Below are 14921 nucleotides of genomic sequence, written 5' to 3' on the forward strand. Positions count from 1 at the left end.
TAAACTTCATTGTTTGAAAAGACAGTGATTTTGTATTAATGGATCAGATTATTTACCATAGACCATTAAAAAGCCAAGTCCACTGTCCCCCGTGACTGCAGTGTATAAACTGCCCCTGCATTGTCAACAGATGGGAAACAAACTAAACTAATAAAACCCCAAATAAATTAATAAAATAGCTCATAACTGTTTCTTATCCTGCTGATTTATGTGCAAATGTTGAATTTTTTTTATATATTTATTTTTGTATAAATTATGTTTTAATGAGATCATTTTTGTTAACAAGTGGTTATTTATTTATTTTTACAGTTTATGCTACTTTCCGGTCAAGCCCCAGTTTGCAAACATTTATAAGTCAGTGTGGTTCAACAAAGTGGGTAAACTATAAAATATACATGTAATTATATATTAGTCAACAGCTAGCTGTCGGCTAATATATAATTATAATCTACTAATTATATAATCTACTAATTAGTAGATTAGTAAATAGTGTAGCTGTAGATTAGTTATCTTAATTAGAAAAATGTTGGAACAGTCCACTTTAAGCTAAATGCTAATGTCAACATGTTAACATGCTAAATACGTTGATATGCTAACATTGAGCATGTAGCTAATATCTTAATTTAGCATGTTGGCTAAAGTAACAAATTTAACTTTCAAGCTGTTATCTATAACTATTATCATTGTAATTTATGTTAATATGATTAGCATTTGAGAAAATGAATTGAAAAAGAAATTGTTGAATAATGCTAACAAAATTATTATTTTACTGTAATTCTGTTTTAATCTCTAAAACAGAGCATGACTGCATTTAAGAACCATTTGTGCATAATACATGGATAAATATTTCATGTGTGATTAAATCACTCTGATCAGAGATAGAAACTTTACATAAAAACTACAAAAGTGTTTCTTTGCTGCAAAAATTAGTTAGAACTCATTTGACATGTAAAAAATGGGCCTGGGTGTCTGCAGAAACCATAACTGTAGAAGAAAATCTTACATTCCCAACTTTATTCTTTCAGTAAAAAGCATAGCTGAGAGCCATGATCATTCTTTATATTCTTAACTTTACACAACAAGCTAACAAATAAAAGCAACTGACTCAATTCAATCTGGCAATGAAAGACACCGATTCCAACTGAATGAGAAGACTGATGTCTGAAACATGTAAATCTGGCCCTAGTGGAACAGTGGGAAAAACAACTGCTCCTCTAAGGCCATATATTTGAATAACACTTAATGCAGCATTTAAACACTATCATACATATTCTTTCTTTGGACTGTGGAGCAAAGACAAATCTCTGCACTAAATTGTATGGCAACCTGCTAATACCAAGTACAGTACTAATCGAAGGTGTGGAAAGAACTAAATCGAACTGAAAAAGTATTTAATTAGTACACGAATTTGCATGAATGCCAATCTGTTGATTGCGTTAGTGGATAGAGCAAAGTTGGTTCAGACAATCTATCCAATCTACCTGACTGTTGGTGGAAGGTCTAACAATTAACTAGTCAGTACCATGGGCACGACTAATGTTATCAAATTTCCACAAAGCTTTGTGCTGGTCTCAAATGACCAAAACAGAGATACATGGACTTTCCTCCCGAGAAGAAATCCTTTTCAGACCAAGTATGGACACAGTGAAAAGTTGACAAGTGATATCTAACTTAAAAAAAATTGTGCAAATAATTTTTATTTACATAGGTTCAGTAAAGACAATTTATTTTTTATGCAGTATGTTACATGTAAGTAGTGATTTTTATTTTCAGCAGTTGAGACCCAACATCAGTTCAAGAAAAATATATTTTTATTTGGATTTCCTTAACCAACAAGTGAAGACAAATATTGATTGCAAAATGGAGAAACACTAGTCCATCTTATAGTTATTAACAGCACATGTGCAGAATTTTCATTAACCGACGTGATGGGATAAATTACAATAAATTACAGCACCGTGACTGTAAATGCTGTAGCTAGAAAAAAAAGAAAAGATGCAAATAGAAACTGTCTCACAATCTGACATTTCTGCTCAAAACATTTGTGGGTGTTTTGTTCCAGGCTTCTGTCCTATGCAAACAGATATTCAGCACCGGAATTCATTTTATTGCTGCTACAAAGCAAATGTGATTGGATGTTTTCTTTGTTGTTTTTTGTGGAAATGTAACCACTGTGGGCAGATGAACTGAGAATGGAAATGTTGATTTAAGTCTTTCTAAGAGAGCTTGCTTGCAAAATGGCCTATTTACATGCATAATGATGCAGCATTTGTCAGTAAGGAAGAGATATGAGATGGCAGTGTGGGAATGAGGTTTCTCCTGCGGCTGGCAGTGATGTCTCTCAGCTGCGTGTGCTGTACAGGTCTTCATCCTCAGGGTTGGACTGGCCGAAGTCCATGAGAGCAGGGTCTGGCTTGAAACCAGAGCCCTCTGGAGGAAAACATGAGAAATGACACAAATAGAAGACATTTAAATTACAGAATAATCTAAAGAGGACAAAACATAGCTGGGTCAAACCACAGCATCAGTTAAATTCTTCTGTGATCATCATTAGCTAAAGCTCAGTACAGTTTTTACCTAAATTCAAGGTAAGCAAAGCGTGAGCAAACTGCATGTGAACAACAGCTAAAGATAAAATCTAATGATGAAACTGTACATTCTCCAGTATTCACATGAGGAAGTGGTTCAGTTAATTCTCAGAAAGATGCACCTTGACTATGTGCGAGTCTGTGTGCTTCAGGAAGTTGATGCCTATAAATACTTTTTGAAGTTTCAATCTGACAGATTGTTTGAAGGGCATTTGTGCCACCAAGCAAAGTTGGGGGTTTTTGCGGTACCTTTGCTGTTTTCTGCCGTAGGCTGTTGAGGTGGTGGTGGTGGTGGTGTGAGAGTTGTGTTTAGTGTCTCCTCCACAGCAGGGCCTGAATGCTGGTCAGCTGAGTCAAGTTCAGCGGCAGGGACAGACTCAGCTGATTCGATGACTGGGTCTTTGCAGTGTGGAAAATGCAAAACCAGGTTAGCACGATGGGTTTACAGATACTTCAGCGATACCCAAGCCTGGTCCTCAAGGCCCACTGTTGTGAAGGTATTAGATGTTTTACTGTTGCAACACATCTGATTCAAATGAAAAGGATCTCTGACAAGCTCTGCACAAGTCTGCTACTGAGGCATTAATCTGAATCAGGTGTCCAGGGAAACATCACAAGTCTACAGGACAGAAGGCCTTGAGGACCAGATGGGGGCCTCTGCTTCAGAGTACTACAGTTTCTTTTAACAAGTCAGTTTTTTTTGTTTTTTTACTAAGAGATTGTGGACTACAAACATCTGGTATCATTTTAAATCATACTACTATTGCCCTGCTTTGTGATTTGTGGAGCAGGGTATTTCGCTACCTGATGGTTCATGTGAGGCCTCTGGAGCAGATGTTACTTCAGGAGAGACAGGCTCAGCTGGAACAGCCTCTGTTGTCTCTGGTTCTAAGCTCGGTGTGACATCAGCTGGTCTGGTGTCAGTGGAGACATCTGCAGCTTGTTTTGTATCGGAGGATGCAAAAAGAGATGCAATGTGTTTGAAGTTGTACACAGCAGAATGAAAATGAGGTAATCAGAAATTAATTGTATAAACTGTATTTCAATTTTTCTGGATGATACCATGTCTGGGGTGTATCTTTACACCCATCAGCTACGAAAAATAAAATCACCTACTTAGGGGAGATTATTATTACTTTACAGTGCTAACAGAATCTTGTTATTTTCTACCTGCTGGTATATGTGAAGCCTCTGGAGCAGATGTGACTTCAGAGGGAGCGGATTCAGCAGAATCAGCTGAAGAGGCCTCGACTGGAACAGCCTCAGTTGGCTCTGGTTCTAAGTTCAGTATGACTTCAGCTGGACTGGTATCAAAGGAGACATCATCTACTGCTGCTTCTGTAGCGGAAGCTAAAAAATGAAAGGGATGGTCATGAGTTAACAGCATTTGTTACTTTGACTGCAATGTGTTTTAAGCTGTACACACTGCATTCGTTTCTTATAGTTGTGTCAGTTGTATTTAACTTTTTTTTTTTCATTTCCAGATTGTACAATGTCTGGAGTGTATCTTTACACCAACCAGCCACAACATTCAAACTGCCTGCTCAATACTGTGTTCGGCAGGTGGTAAGACACAAGAGGAGGCTAAAATTGGGGTGAATACCTTAGGCTAAATGAATGCAACATGGGAATCTAAAGAAGTCGTGCTTACAACTGCTGATGACCTGATGCTGAACTCTTAGAAGTATTTCTTTAAAAAATTAAGCTCAAACTGGTGTTGACAAATGTCACATCAGAAGCTCACAGCTTCTAATACTGTCCTGCTCATTAACACCACAACCTTTAAAGTAAATAAAATATATAAACGGCGACTAAGGACGTCTCTGATCCTGCATGTTGCCACTTATGGTGCATTGTAGGCTCATCCAATCAACTTAATGATTTAAAGTTAAACAAAATGCTAATACATTTGCATTACTAACAGAATCTTTTCTACCTGCTGGTACACCTGAGGCCTCTGGAGCAGATTCTGTAGGTTCAGCTGAAGAGAGCTCGACTGGAACAGCCTGGGTTGTCTCTGGTTCTAAGCTCGGTGTCACTTTATCTGGACTGGTATCAGTAGAGACATCATCTGCTCCTTGTTCTGTATCAGAGGTTACAAAGAGAGATGGGCAGATAGTCTTGAGTTTTTTTTTTTATTTGCACTCTAATTGTTTAAAGCTGCATGCTATGGAGTGACATCAAGTTACTCGTAGTTGCAGAAGTTTTATTTGTTTTTTGTTTTTTTATGCTACAACGTCTGGGGTGTATCTTTACATCAATCAGCTATAACAAAGAAAAAAAAAAAGAAACAGGCTGACCAACAGTGTATTCAGCAGGTGGTAAGATATAACAGGAAATTAGTCTTAGGTTGCATTACTAACAGAATATTTTCTACCTGCTGATACATCGGAGGCCTCTGGAGCAGAATTCACCAGAGAACCTGGACAGAAAGGAAACAGGAGACCATCGTTTGCAGAAGGTTTTGTGTGAAACAAAGACATCAAGACTGATGCAACATGACATGGATCAATATCTCTAATACCTGCGCTGGACTCCGCTGGGGTTTGGTCAGGAGATAGTTCTGTGAGCGTTACTGATGACTCTTCTTCTGTGGTGACGGTGGGCTTGTCAGACTCTGCTGATTCCACCTCTTTCTCTGGGATGGTGGCGCTCTGAGCTGAGGTTTCTGTAGTGGAACTCGGGGCTGATGACTCCTCAGCCAGTACAAACTCTGGATTTGGTTCTGTAGCCAACTAACATCATTTAAATGAAAAAAACACTATTTTTACTTGAAGCAAATTAAAACCGCCTTTGTCAGATAAACAGAGTAAGGCGATTTACACATTTTCTGAAACAATTCACATCAACAGCAGCTTCACAGTTAAACACAAAGAATTGTAGAAAGAATATACAAAGCACAAAGAGCAGATTTGAAATAGCAGAAAATGTCAGGAAACGGAACGAAACCTCTACAATTACAGAGGGAAACTTTTGCGTGAGCAAAATATGTAAAGGGGAAATCATTCAGTGGGAAGTGAGTTGACGTTATAGGTACTTAACTTTTTTTGTTTTAGTCACACAGCTCCTTGTGATTTCTTATTTCAAAAACTACCCTAATCCAAACATGTACATCTGTAATGTGTTTTTAGATAGTCAATGAAAACTAACCGGTAGTTGTGAAGCAACAATCTCTTTGGCAACAGGCTCCTTTGGGGTGAAGAGAGAAGACACTGCAGCGCTGCTCCACTGGCCTGCAGCATGCACCTTCTTTCCAGTCACCTTGACACCACAACACACAGTAATTACATTAAACTACAAAAGTACTAAGATTTAATTTCACAAAATGTCAGCATTTGAAAAAGTGGTGTTACCTTAAGGACCGCCACAGCTTGGGCAGGGTAGCACACAGATGCTCCGGCGCTCATCAGGCCCACAGGAACGGCTAACTGCTTGAATCGAGAGCCTGGAATAAAGTTTTACATGTGAAGACAGCAATCAATAGAGCTTGGCAGAGATTAAATCCTAGAAGGGCAGCTATTGAGCTCCTGTATTCAGAGAAAGTTCACGTGCACGTGGTCTGTTATGGCTTACTTAGACAATGTAGTGCACAGTTTAAACCAATGCTGGTGGTTTGCAGCCATCTAATGATTCTGCTACGCCATCAGGGATGGAAACTTTATATAAAAATTTATATAAAAATCTTTATATTTATTTGCAACAACAAGAAAGTAAGAGAAAAACAAATTGTTAGAAAAACTGAAACAGAAACTGAACACTTGTTTTCTTTTGGTTTTTGTTTTTATGTGGTGTACGTCTTTGGAGTTAAACGGCTAGAGGTCTCTAACCTCAGTGATTGTGGTCTCAAGTTAGATCAGAGATAAACCTGTCACTGCTGCAAGATGGATGACTCAAAATAAATTCATCTACATTGTAGTGGGGAGAATGGGTTGTATAGGTTGCACAAGTGCTCTGAATACATATTGTTTATATTGTTATGCAACGTGCAGGATTTAGGCACAAGAGTTTCATGCAGAACAAAACATCAAACCTGGAAAGAAATAGAAAAGAAATGTCCCAAATATGTGAACCCAAAAAAAAAGAAAAAGTAAAATGCATCAGTTTGCATGCTCATGTCATACAAACCATCAAATGCAACACAGAAACATAGAAGAAACACTCCCCTACTTTTTAGAAATAAATAAGTAAGGGTGTCCAAACTTGGAGGGGTACTATTAATATCAAATACTTCAAATTTCCAGCAGAAAATTGACGCCTGTCTTAAAAGATATCGAGACCTTTTTATACATGAGATTCATTAAATAACCAAGTTCATAAATCTATCACTGTGACACAGTGTGTGTAATAATCCCCGTTAACACAACCCTAACATGAGGTGTCTTGTTTGGTCACAGTTTTCTCTCAACATTTATCAGCTTAACTATTTGCTTATGAATAATGCCACAGGGGTGTAAACACAGCAGACGTGAAAGTAAACTGCTGAAATTTTCACCTTTCAACACATTAACCCTTATTGAACAGTCACTGTTACACTGAGGGTTTCATTTCACTTGAAGAAGTGTGGTTGTCATCAGCTCAAGAAAAAACAGATGCTTTACTTCACTGTCTTCTTATAAAAGGTAAAGTCTTCTCACATAAAATGTTTTGATTTAAAAGAAATGATCTTCAGCTACTTCTTATATTTCTCTCTTTTGTTTCAGATTTTAAGAAAAAAAAAAACCCCCAACCAGGAATTCCATTAAGCGCCTCTGCCCGTCTGATAATGCAGCTGCTTAAGTTCAGATTTGTGCCATGTTGACAGCGATGCATTACGAGCTCTGATCTAGTTATGCTGCCATGGCGAAATGCTGCAGAAGAACACAAGAGGTGTCATTTAGATATGACACAGACACTTTCAGTTGCCGATTATTAGAGAGCAGAACATGTCTGAAAGAGAATACTTAGGGATGGAATCTCAGCTCCTTGACCCCTGCAAATAGAGCTTGAAGACAACTTGAATGATGACATGACTGCTCCCAGTAGATTGAGTGGTTCCAGTATAAATTACCTTTCCGTGCCAAGAACATGCCAAGCAGGCCGGCCATGGTGATGGTACCAAGTCTGGGTAGAAAACCCGGGGGAGGGTCTATCAGGTAATAGTATACATCTAGAGAACAGACCGAAGAGGAACACAGTAAACATGCTGACAAATATCATTTTTGGTTTCTAATCCCTAAACACGTGTGCACCTCACAGCCTCCAGTGCCACATTTTTACTACACTTGTGGCAGTAATTTATACGCTTACAACATATGCAATCAGAAACATGCAGAGCCACTAAAACCTTGTTTTTATTGCCTAATACTAATCAAAGAAATATCTTCATACTTTTAATTCAGCAGACAAATACATAATCTAGGCCATGCTGAAAGTCTGGATGTTTTATAAGTAAGAAATAAACTATATATTATATTCAAAGAGTAAAAATACTTTCTACAGCTGAGACCTCACTATGTGTACCCACTGTTGACTCACCCTCTCCTGCATGGTAAAGATTAACACTTCCCTTTTTCACAGAGACACCGGCACCCTGCAGGGAAAAAAGGAAAAAAAAAAAAACTGAAACCACTACAAAAGCCTGTCAGGAACACAGCTTTATATGCAGCAGTGAAACAGAGACATTTGAGTCAGTGCTTAGAGTTTTTCTTTTCCTGTCTTCCACAGTATCAAACTGTCAAATCTACTTGCTGCAAACCTTATAGTTGTGAAGTTAACTGCATCAATGCTATTTCCTGTCAAACTCCTGAAGAGCTATGCAACATCATACCTGCACATAGCACTTGCAGCTTGTGGGACTGTGCTCTGTGACCACAAACAAGAGGAGCTAAAATCTGGGCTTCAGCATTATGGGACTGCAGGTGCAAGATAAGAGCCCGTGGATGCACTTTGACTGTTGTTCCATTCATATAACACTTGTTTACTCCAGTTAAAGGGGTTTTCTTGATATTTTTTAAGTGTTACTCAGTATGTGGGAGTATGAGTTCTCTCTGCAGAGTGAACTTGTACTCTGTCTAATGTGCTGCAGCAAAAATGAAATACCTTAACAGCTTGGACTAACGGTAGTACGCTCTCCCTGGTTGTAGTTAACCCTCTCTCGATAACTCCAGGACTGTCCGGAACAAACTTAGTCTGAGCAGACCCCTGCAGCGGTGTGTAGATGTTCAGCTGGAGACGCAAGCATAGTCAGCATGAGATGCAACCGTTCTGTGAAGCACAATCAGACACATCACATCTGATGATGATGCTGGACAGTCATACCTTCTCCCGAGTAACCATCCCATCAGCAGATGCTTCGTTTACTGTGTAAACACGGATGGAGGCTATTCCCAGCACCGTCGGGACGGCCACCATCACCACCTGGCAGAGGACAAAGAACGCTTCTACATGTAGCATGTGTCAGTATAAAAAGCAACACTAACAGACAGTTATCAATGGAAGACAGATGACTCATGCAGATCTTCAGTAGAACAAAAGGGGGAGAGCAGGAAGCAGCCAAGAGTGGGCACACTTGACTCATCCAATCAGAAACAAGATGGAGCGATGACACCTGGCATTAACTCAGCACGATTCTCCTTGCGGATGAAAAGACCTGCAGGATGCAGGATTAGGATGTTCTTTATTTCTAAAAACTTATATACCAGTATCCAAAATATTAAGAAATTTATCTGTTATTAACAATTAAACTGTTTGTTCAAGATGAAAAAACGTCTTTATTGATAATAACTACATCTCTAATTGGATCGTTTCCTCTTAGCAGGTGTTTTCTACTAAAACTGAAGTTTGCACACATTTTTTTTTCTCATGTTTCATTTGGAAAGTTTTATTATCATTATCATATACATCAGTGCTGTCAAATTATTATGCAGCATGTAATGTACTCCTATATGTCTAAATCATAAATGTTCTAGATCATAATGCAGAATTCCTACATCATCATCTCACCAACCGTCTCATAAAACCAGCAGATGTGACGACTGAAGTTAAACAGCCAACACTGATGAAGAAACTCTGATAAAACTGATGATCTGGATAAAAACACCTTGTTCTTTTTATCACTGAAGTTCAAGTGTATGTGCAGCAGTGATAAAAGTCCTACAGCAGCATCACCCAAACTAAACACCTGTTGATAAAAAAAAACATTTTTGGGTGTTTGTTTTATTAGTTTTTCTTCATTTTTTTTACATTAGATGATCACTTTAGTTGTAATAATAGGTTCAATATTTCATAAAAAGGGCTCTAATTTGCGCCCCCCTTTTCATGGTCAGTGCCCCTCGCTGGTGCCCCATGAACACTTATCTAGACTCTCCCCTGCATAGCTGAAGCATAAAACCTGTCTACCACCAGCCAACTGCTGTCTTCGACAAGGTTCCTACCAAAAACAACACTTTAAGTTAAATATGTGCCGGTGTGAACCATAAACCGCTAGTTACCTCCTTCTCAGCTGAACCAAAACAAACAAAAGAGAAAAGCCGATCAGCTGATCACCGGCAGCCATCATGATTCACAGAACAACATGAGAGGAGAGGGAGGAAGCAGCTGATGCACAAACACAGAGACGACCAGAGATCCACTAGAGCTGACATGTTGGTACAAAACAGAGTAAAAGTTACAAAAATAGAAGAAAAATACAGGAAAAGTGTGGGTGTGGAACCCTCTCACCAGGAACAGAACGGGTGTTAAAACACCCTCACCCCCCACGGAGGTGACATCTATGGGTTGCTCCATAATGTGTTTATTCTCAAACTCATCAATAGAGCTGGCCGCTTTTTTTTTTTTTTTTTCAAAGCTGTCCGTGACTGACAAGAAGGATAAAGAGTCAGAAGATTTAACTCGAATTGACAGAAATGTTGCTGTTGACTCTGTTGTACAATTAAACCCTGGGTTCAAACTATTTTACAAACAAGGAAACAGAATGGTGAATTTTATCATTTGATGGCGGACCTCAAGGCTGATCCAGATAAATCCAGAACCTATGTTTGAACTAATTCACCTTGGGGTCATGCAACAACCTTTTTTTTTTACATCTACAATTTTTTGCCAAAAGTATTGTAAAACATGGGAAAATCAGACACAGCTAATATGATCTGTTCCTCCATGTTGAATGTGTTTGCAGACTGCGCTGCCAGCTCTCAGCTCATTGGTCAGTCAATGAAACCCTTGCTGGTTGGTTGCAGTGCCATGTGACAGCGACACCAGTTGAAAATATTTTAACTTTCTTGTGTTGCTGCTGCACAAGCCCTCATGTGTACATCTGCATGAACGAGTTGAAGCTGTTATAGCTGCAAATGATGGGCCAACGTCATATTTAACTTATCTGATTAAGAATGGGATGTCTATTAAGTTCATATGAGAGTTAAGGCAGATGAGCAAATACTTCTGGCAGTATAGTGTAAATTAGGGCTGGGCAATATATTGAGATTTTCAAATGCATGTGTCATGATCTCGGTTTATGCTCTTGTTTCATGTTCTTGGTTTTTGGTATTTAGTCATGTTTAGTTCTGTGTTGCTTTTTGGTTCCTGCTAATTAGTTCACCTGGTCTGATTGTTCATTTACCTCACCTGTGTCTAGTTAGTCCTTCAGTGTACTTAAGCCACTGGTTTCAGTTTTTCCTTGCTAGTCCATTGTCTACTGTTAGTTAGATGTAGTCTATGCCATGTTTAAAACCTTTTCCCTGCACTGGTCTGCCTCCTTAAACCTGCACTTGAGTCCTGACCCCCTCTGAATCCTGACGTATATCAAGGCTTTTTCATACGCAATATAAAATAAGGGAATATTGCTTATATAAAGATAGCTTGTTTTGAGTTAAAAGTATCTTATCCTTTGCCCTTGTAAATTATTTAAATTCATGTTCATTATCATTTGTGTTTTCTGGCACTTTCCAGGCCGACACTGTAAATAATAATTTACTTATGACCTTATGCCTGGTAAAATAAAAGTTAAATATGTTTTCAAAATAAATAATATGGGCTTAGAAAGTTGTAGTTTGGCACCTTCTCAACAATGTCCCTGGAATAGAGCCTGGTCTACTTTAAATCTCCTTAAATGGAATATGACCTCCTTCGTTTTACACTATGCTATATATATATATATATATATATATTTGTGTGTGTGTGTACGTACGTAAAAGTGCATGCTATCAGATCCTGTAGTCTTCTCCATATTGCATAGATGCACACGTATACACATGTCTAGTCTTACTTGAGCAAAACCACAACAATCACACAAAAGAAAAGCACCAAAACAGGAGCGTTTATTGTAACCGCTTCATTTCCAGGGTTACTACACTATGATTCTCAGTAGCTTTGCTGGATATTTTATTTGGCATTATTGAATAGTTACTAACACCTGTTAACGGTTACATCTGTTGCTACAAATATTATTTAATTCAATCAATCAATTGCTGTTAAAGGTAAATATGACCTCGATGTAAAACATATTCTACTTTAAAGCCATGACATGAAACTATGCCGTGACGCAATAATGTAAAGCAATACATGTGTGTACTGATCACAGCTGTACTAAACCAGTGGAGGCACCGATTAAACGGCGTATGACTGATTACAAAGCTCGAACTAGGGAACATTAAATCCTAGCAGCTGTTACACATGTCATGAGAGATTTAACGGTTGAACATCTGCGTAAACTGATCGCAGCTAGTTACACTCATTCAGCGAGGCTTAGTTAGCAATGCTAACTTAGCGCAGCGAAGAGAGCTGGATAGTGACATCAACTAACGGCTCGGGCGTGGTTGACATTAACACATAACCCATGCATTTATTAAAAATACACATGTCAACCACCAAAAACTTTTTCGAAAAGAAAATGTCAAGCATTCACCTTGGCCGCCATGACAGTGCTCCTCCTCCTCTTTCTTCTTCTTCCTTGAGTTCTGGTGGTGCGGAGCTTCAGCTGGTTGAAACCCGGTCAGCTACTGCCACCTACCGGACTGATGGCGCACATGCCGCCTGCCTTTGTGAACTCATTTATCTGGGATATGCTCACTCTAATCCACTTTTCAAAGAGGGGACGTATTATTATTATTATTTTTATTGCGTTTCTACATTTCCAAGCATACAGTTAAATGTTAAGTATAAATAAAATTTATTTTTTTACTAATCTTTCAAAATAGATTTAAAGGGATTTAACCTCTATGAAATCCAATTTGTAGACTTCTTGTATTCAGTATTTGTTGATTTTATTCAGTAGTTCATAAAAGGTAAGGCAGATATTTTTATGAGTTAAAATGTATTAAAATGTTACATTTAGCATTTATGATGCAGGTAAGGTAACATTAGATTATACTGATGCAATGTCTTAAGGATTTAAAACCCCAATTAAAAAAAATTTACCATGTATAATACAAATAAAAGCTAAATGCAATGATTTGCAAATAAACCTATATTTTATTCCCAGTAGAACATAGACAGCATATTAGATGTTAAAACTAAGACATTTTTACCATTTAATGGGCTAATTTGAATTTGATGGCAGCAACACGTCTCATATAAGTTAGAACAGGCACAACTAAAGGTTAGAAAAGTAATTAGCCGGAGGAGCATTTCACAACTAATTAGGTTAACTGGTAACAAGTACATTGGGTATAAAAGAAGCATTTCAGAGAGGCCGACCCTCTCAGATGTAAATATAGGAGGTTTACCAATTTGTGATTCAGTTTTAGATCAACAAATGCTCCTTACCAGATTAAACCTCTTTCAAGGAAGACCTTTAATATTTCAGCAAGCTACTGCTAAACCACATACTACATCCATCACAACTGCACAGCTTTGCAGGAGAAGAGTCCAGGTGCTGAACTGGACTTCCCACATCTGTTTCACAGATGGAAAACATTTGCCTCTCATTAAATAAAAATATTTAAAAGATAAGTTGATGCTACACAAAAGACCCTTTTCCAACTTTTTAGAGATGTGTTGCTGCCATTAAATTCAAAATGAGCTAATATTTTCCATGAAATGAGAAAATGTCTTAGTTACAACATCAGAAAAGTTCTTTTTGAAATAAAATATGGGCTGATTATATCGTTTTTACTTACAATTTTCACAGCTTCCTTACTTTTTTGGAACTGGGGTTGTAGACGAAAATCTAGTTTTAACCATTTGTTATATACACACGTAGTGTTTGTGCATGTCAGTCATTTTATAGTTGGATAAAATAACTCTCATCCAATGACAGTCTATACAAGATAGATAATGGATGGACGCATTGTGGGTTTTAATTCCCCCAACACACATTAGAAATAAAACATATTTCTATGGTGTCTGGTTCACGGAAGAACTGCAGGTTCTGAACTGAATGCACGGCAAAATTAAATGAATAAGTCAGAGAAAGGGTACACACAAACCAAACACAGCTCATAGTGCAGAGGATTCAGTTTATTGAAGTCAAAGTTTAACAACTTAGGTTTACAATCTGTATTTTTTGTAATATATATATATATATATATATTCATATATATGAAACCAAAAAAGGCTACTTTAGGAAGAATAAATGTCATTTTCTTTCTTTTTTTAATATCATCTTTAGTCAGTTTAATGTACAGAATAACAGTAAGCTAATATTATCCTTGAAAAAGAGCAATATGTTCCTTTTTTTTAATGTCGCAGTGCAACTTACATCTTACACACCTGTGCAATGTACCATGAGGTGTACACCCCTGAAAGAACACACAGTGGAATCTCCCTTTTCGGCCTGTTTCTGCAGGTCTACACACACAAAAAGAAAAAAGAAAAAAATCTGGGAGGGATAAACACAGTCAGTTCCTAAAAATTAAAACTCTCAGAACTCCTTAATCTACAGTATGCTGACAGCGCTGCGGTGCAGCAGTTGGAGAAAGGAGACCAACACTTCAGATGAGAAACAGAGAGGTCCGTAGACTGGAACTGTATTGTAACTTTTCTACAGCTGTGAGTGTGTGTCTGTCTCTGTGTGTGTGTGTGTGTGTATGTGTAAGAACGACAGTAAAGTCACTCCTTTGTTGCCAAAGAGAGGGTTGGGAGGCACAGGGAAAGTGCTTGCATCATTTAGTTTCTTTGTGGTAAACCTCAAATTAATCATTGAAAAAACACACATATATATAGATTTATATATATCTCTGTGGTGTGTTTGATATTACACATCAGTGACATGATGAAAAACTTACACAAAAACTATGTAAAATATGAAGAAACAGAACAGATAGTGCTGGATGCAGCAGGTGCTACATGTCTGTCAGAGTCTTGGACACTGGGGGGCAGCGTTGAGTCCTTGGCCTGACACTGCAGATGACACGATTCATC

The 14921-nt window shown here is 38.0% G+C and overlaps 1 protein-coding gene across 1 annotated transcript; it reads right to left on the minus strand.

Moving 5' to 3' along the window:
• Nucleotides 1-1779: 1779 nt before the first annotated feature.
• apool (apolipoprotein O-like) lies at nucleotides 1780-12565 on the minus strand. Its single transcript, XM_041990539.1, has 14 exons — nucleotides 12466-12565; nucleotides 8886-8984; nucleotides 8667-8792; nucleotides 8103-8157; nucleotides 7636-7734; nucleotides 5942-6033; nucleotides 5739-5849; nucleotides 5113-5323; nucleotides 4966-5010; nucleotides 4525-4671; nucleotides 3759-3938; nucleotides 3393-3527; nucleotides 2838-2987; nucleotides 1780-2430 (listed from the first exon to the last, which is right to left on the minus strand). The coding sequence occupies exons 1-14, from the start codon at nucleotides 12475-12477 to the stop codon at nucleotides 2342-2344; spliced, it is 1551 nt and encodes a 516-aa protein (XP_041846473.1). The 5' UTR covers nucleotides 12478-12565; the 3' UTR covers nucleotides 1780-2341.
• Between the last annotated feature and the right edge of the window lie 2356 nt (nucleotides 12566-14921).

Source organism: Melanotaenia boesemani, chromosome 7, assembly GCF_017639745.1.
Source record: "Melanotaenia boesemani isolate fMelBoe1 chromosome 7, fMelBoe1.pri, whole genome shotgun sequence".
Taxonomy (NCBI): domain Eukaryota; kingdom Metazoa; phylum Chordata; class Actinopteri; order Atheriniformes; family Melanotaeniidae; genus Melanotaenia; species Melanotaenia boesemani.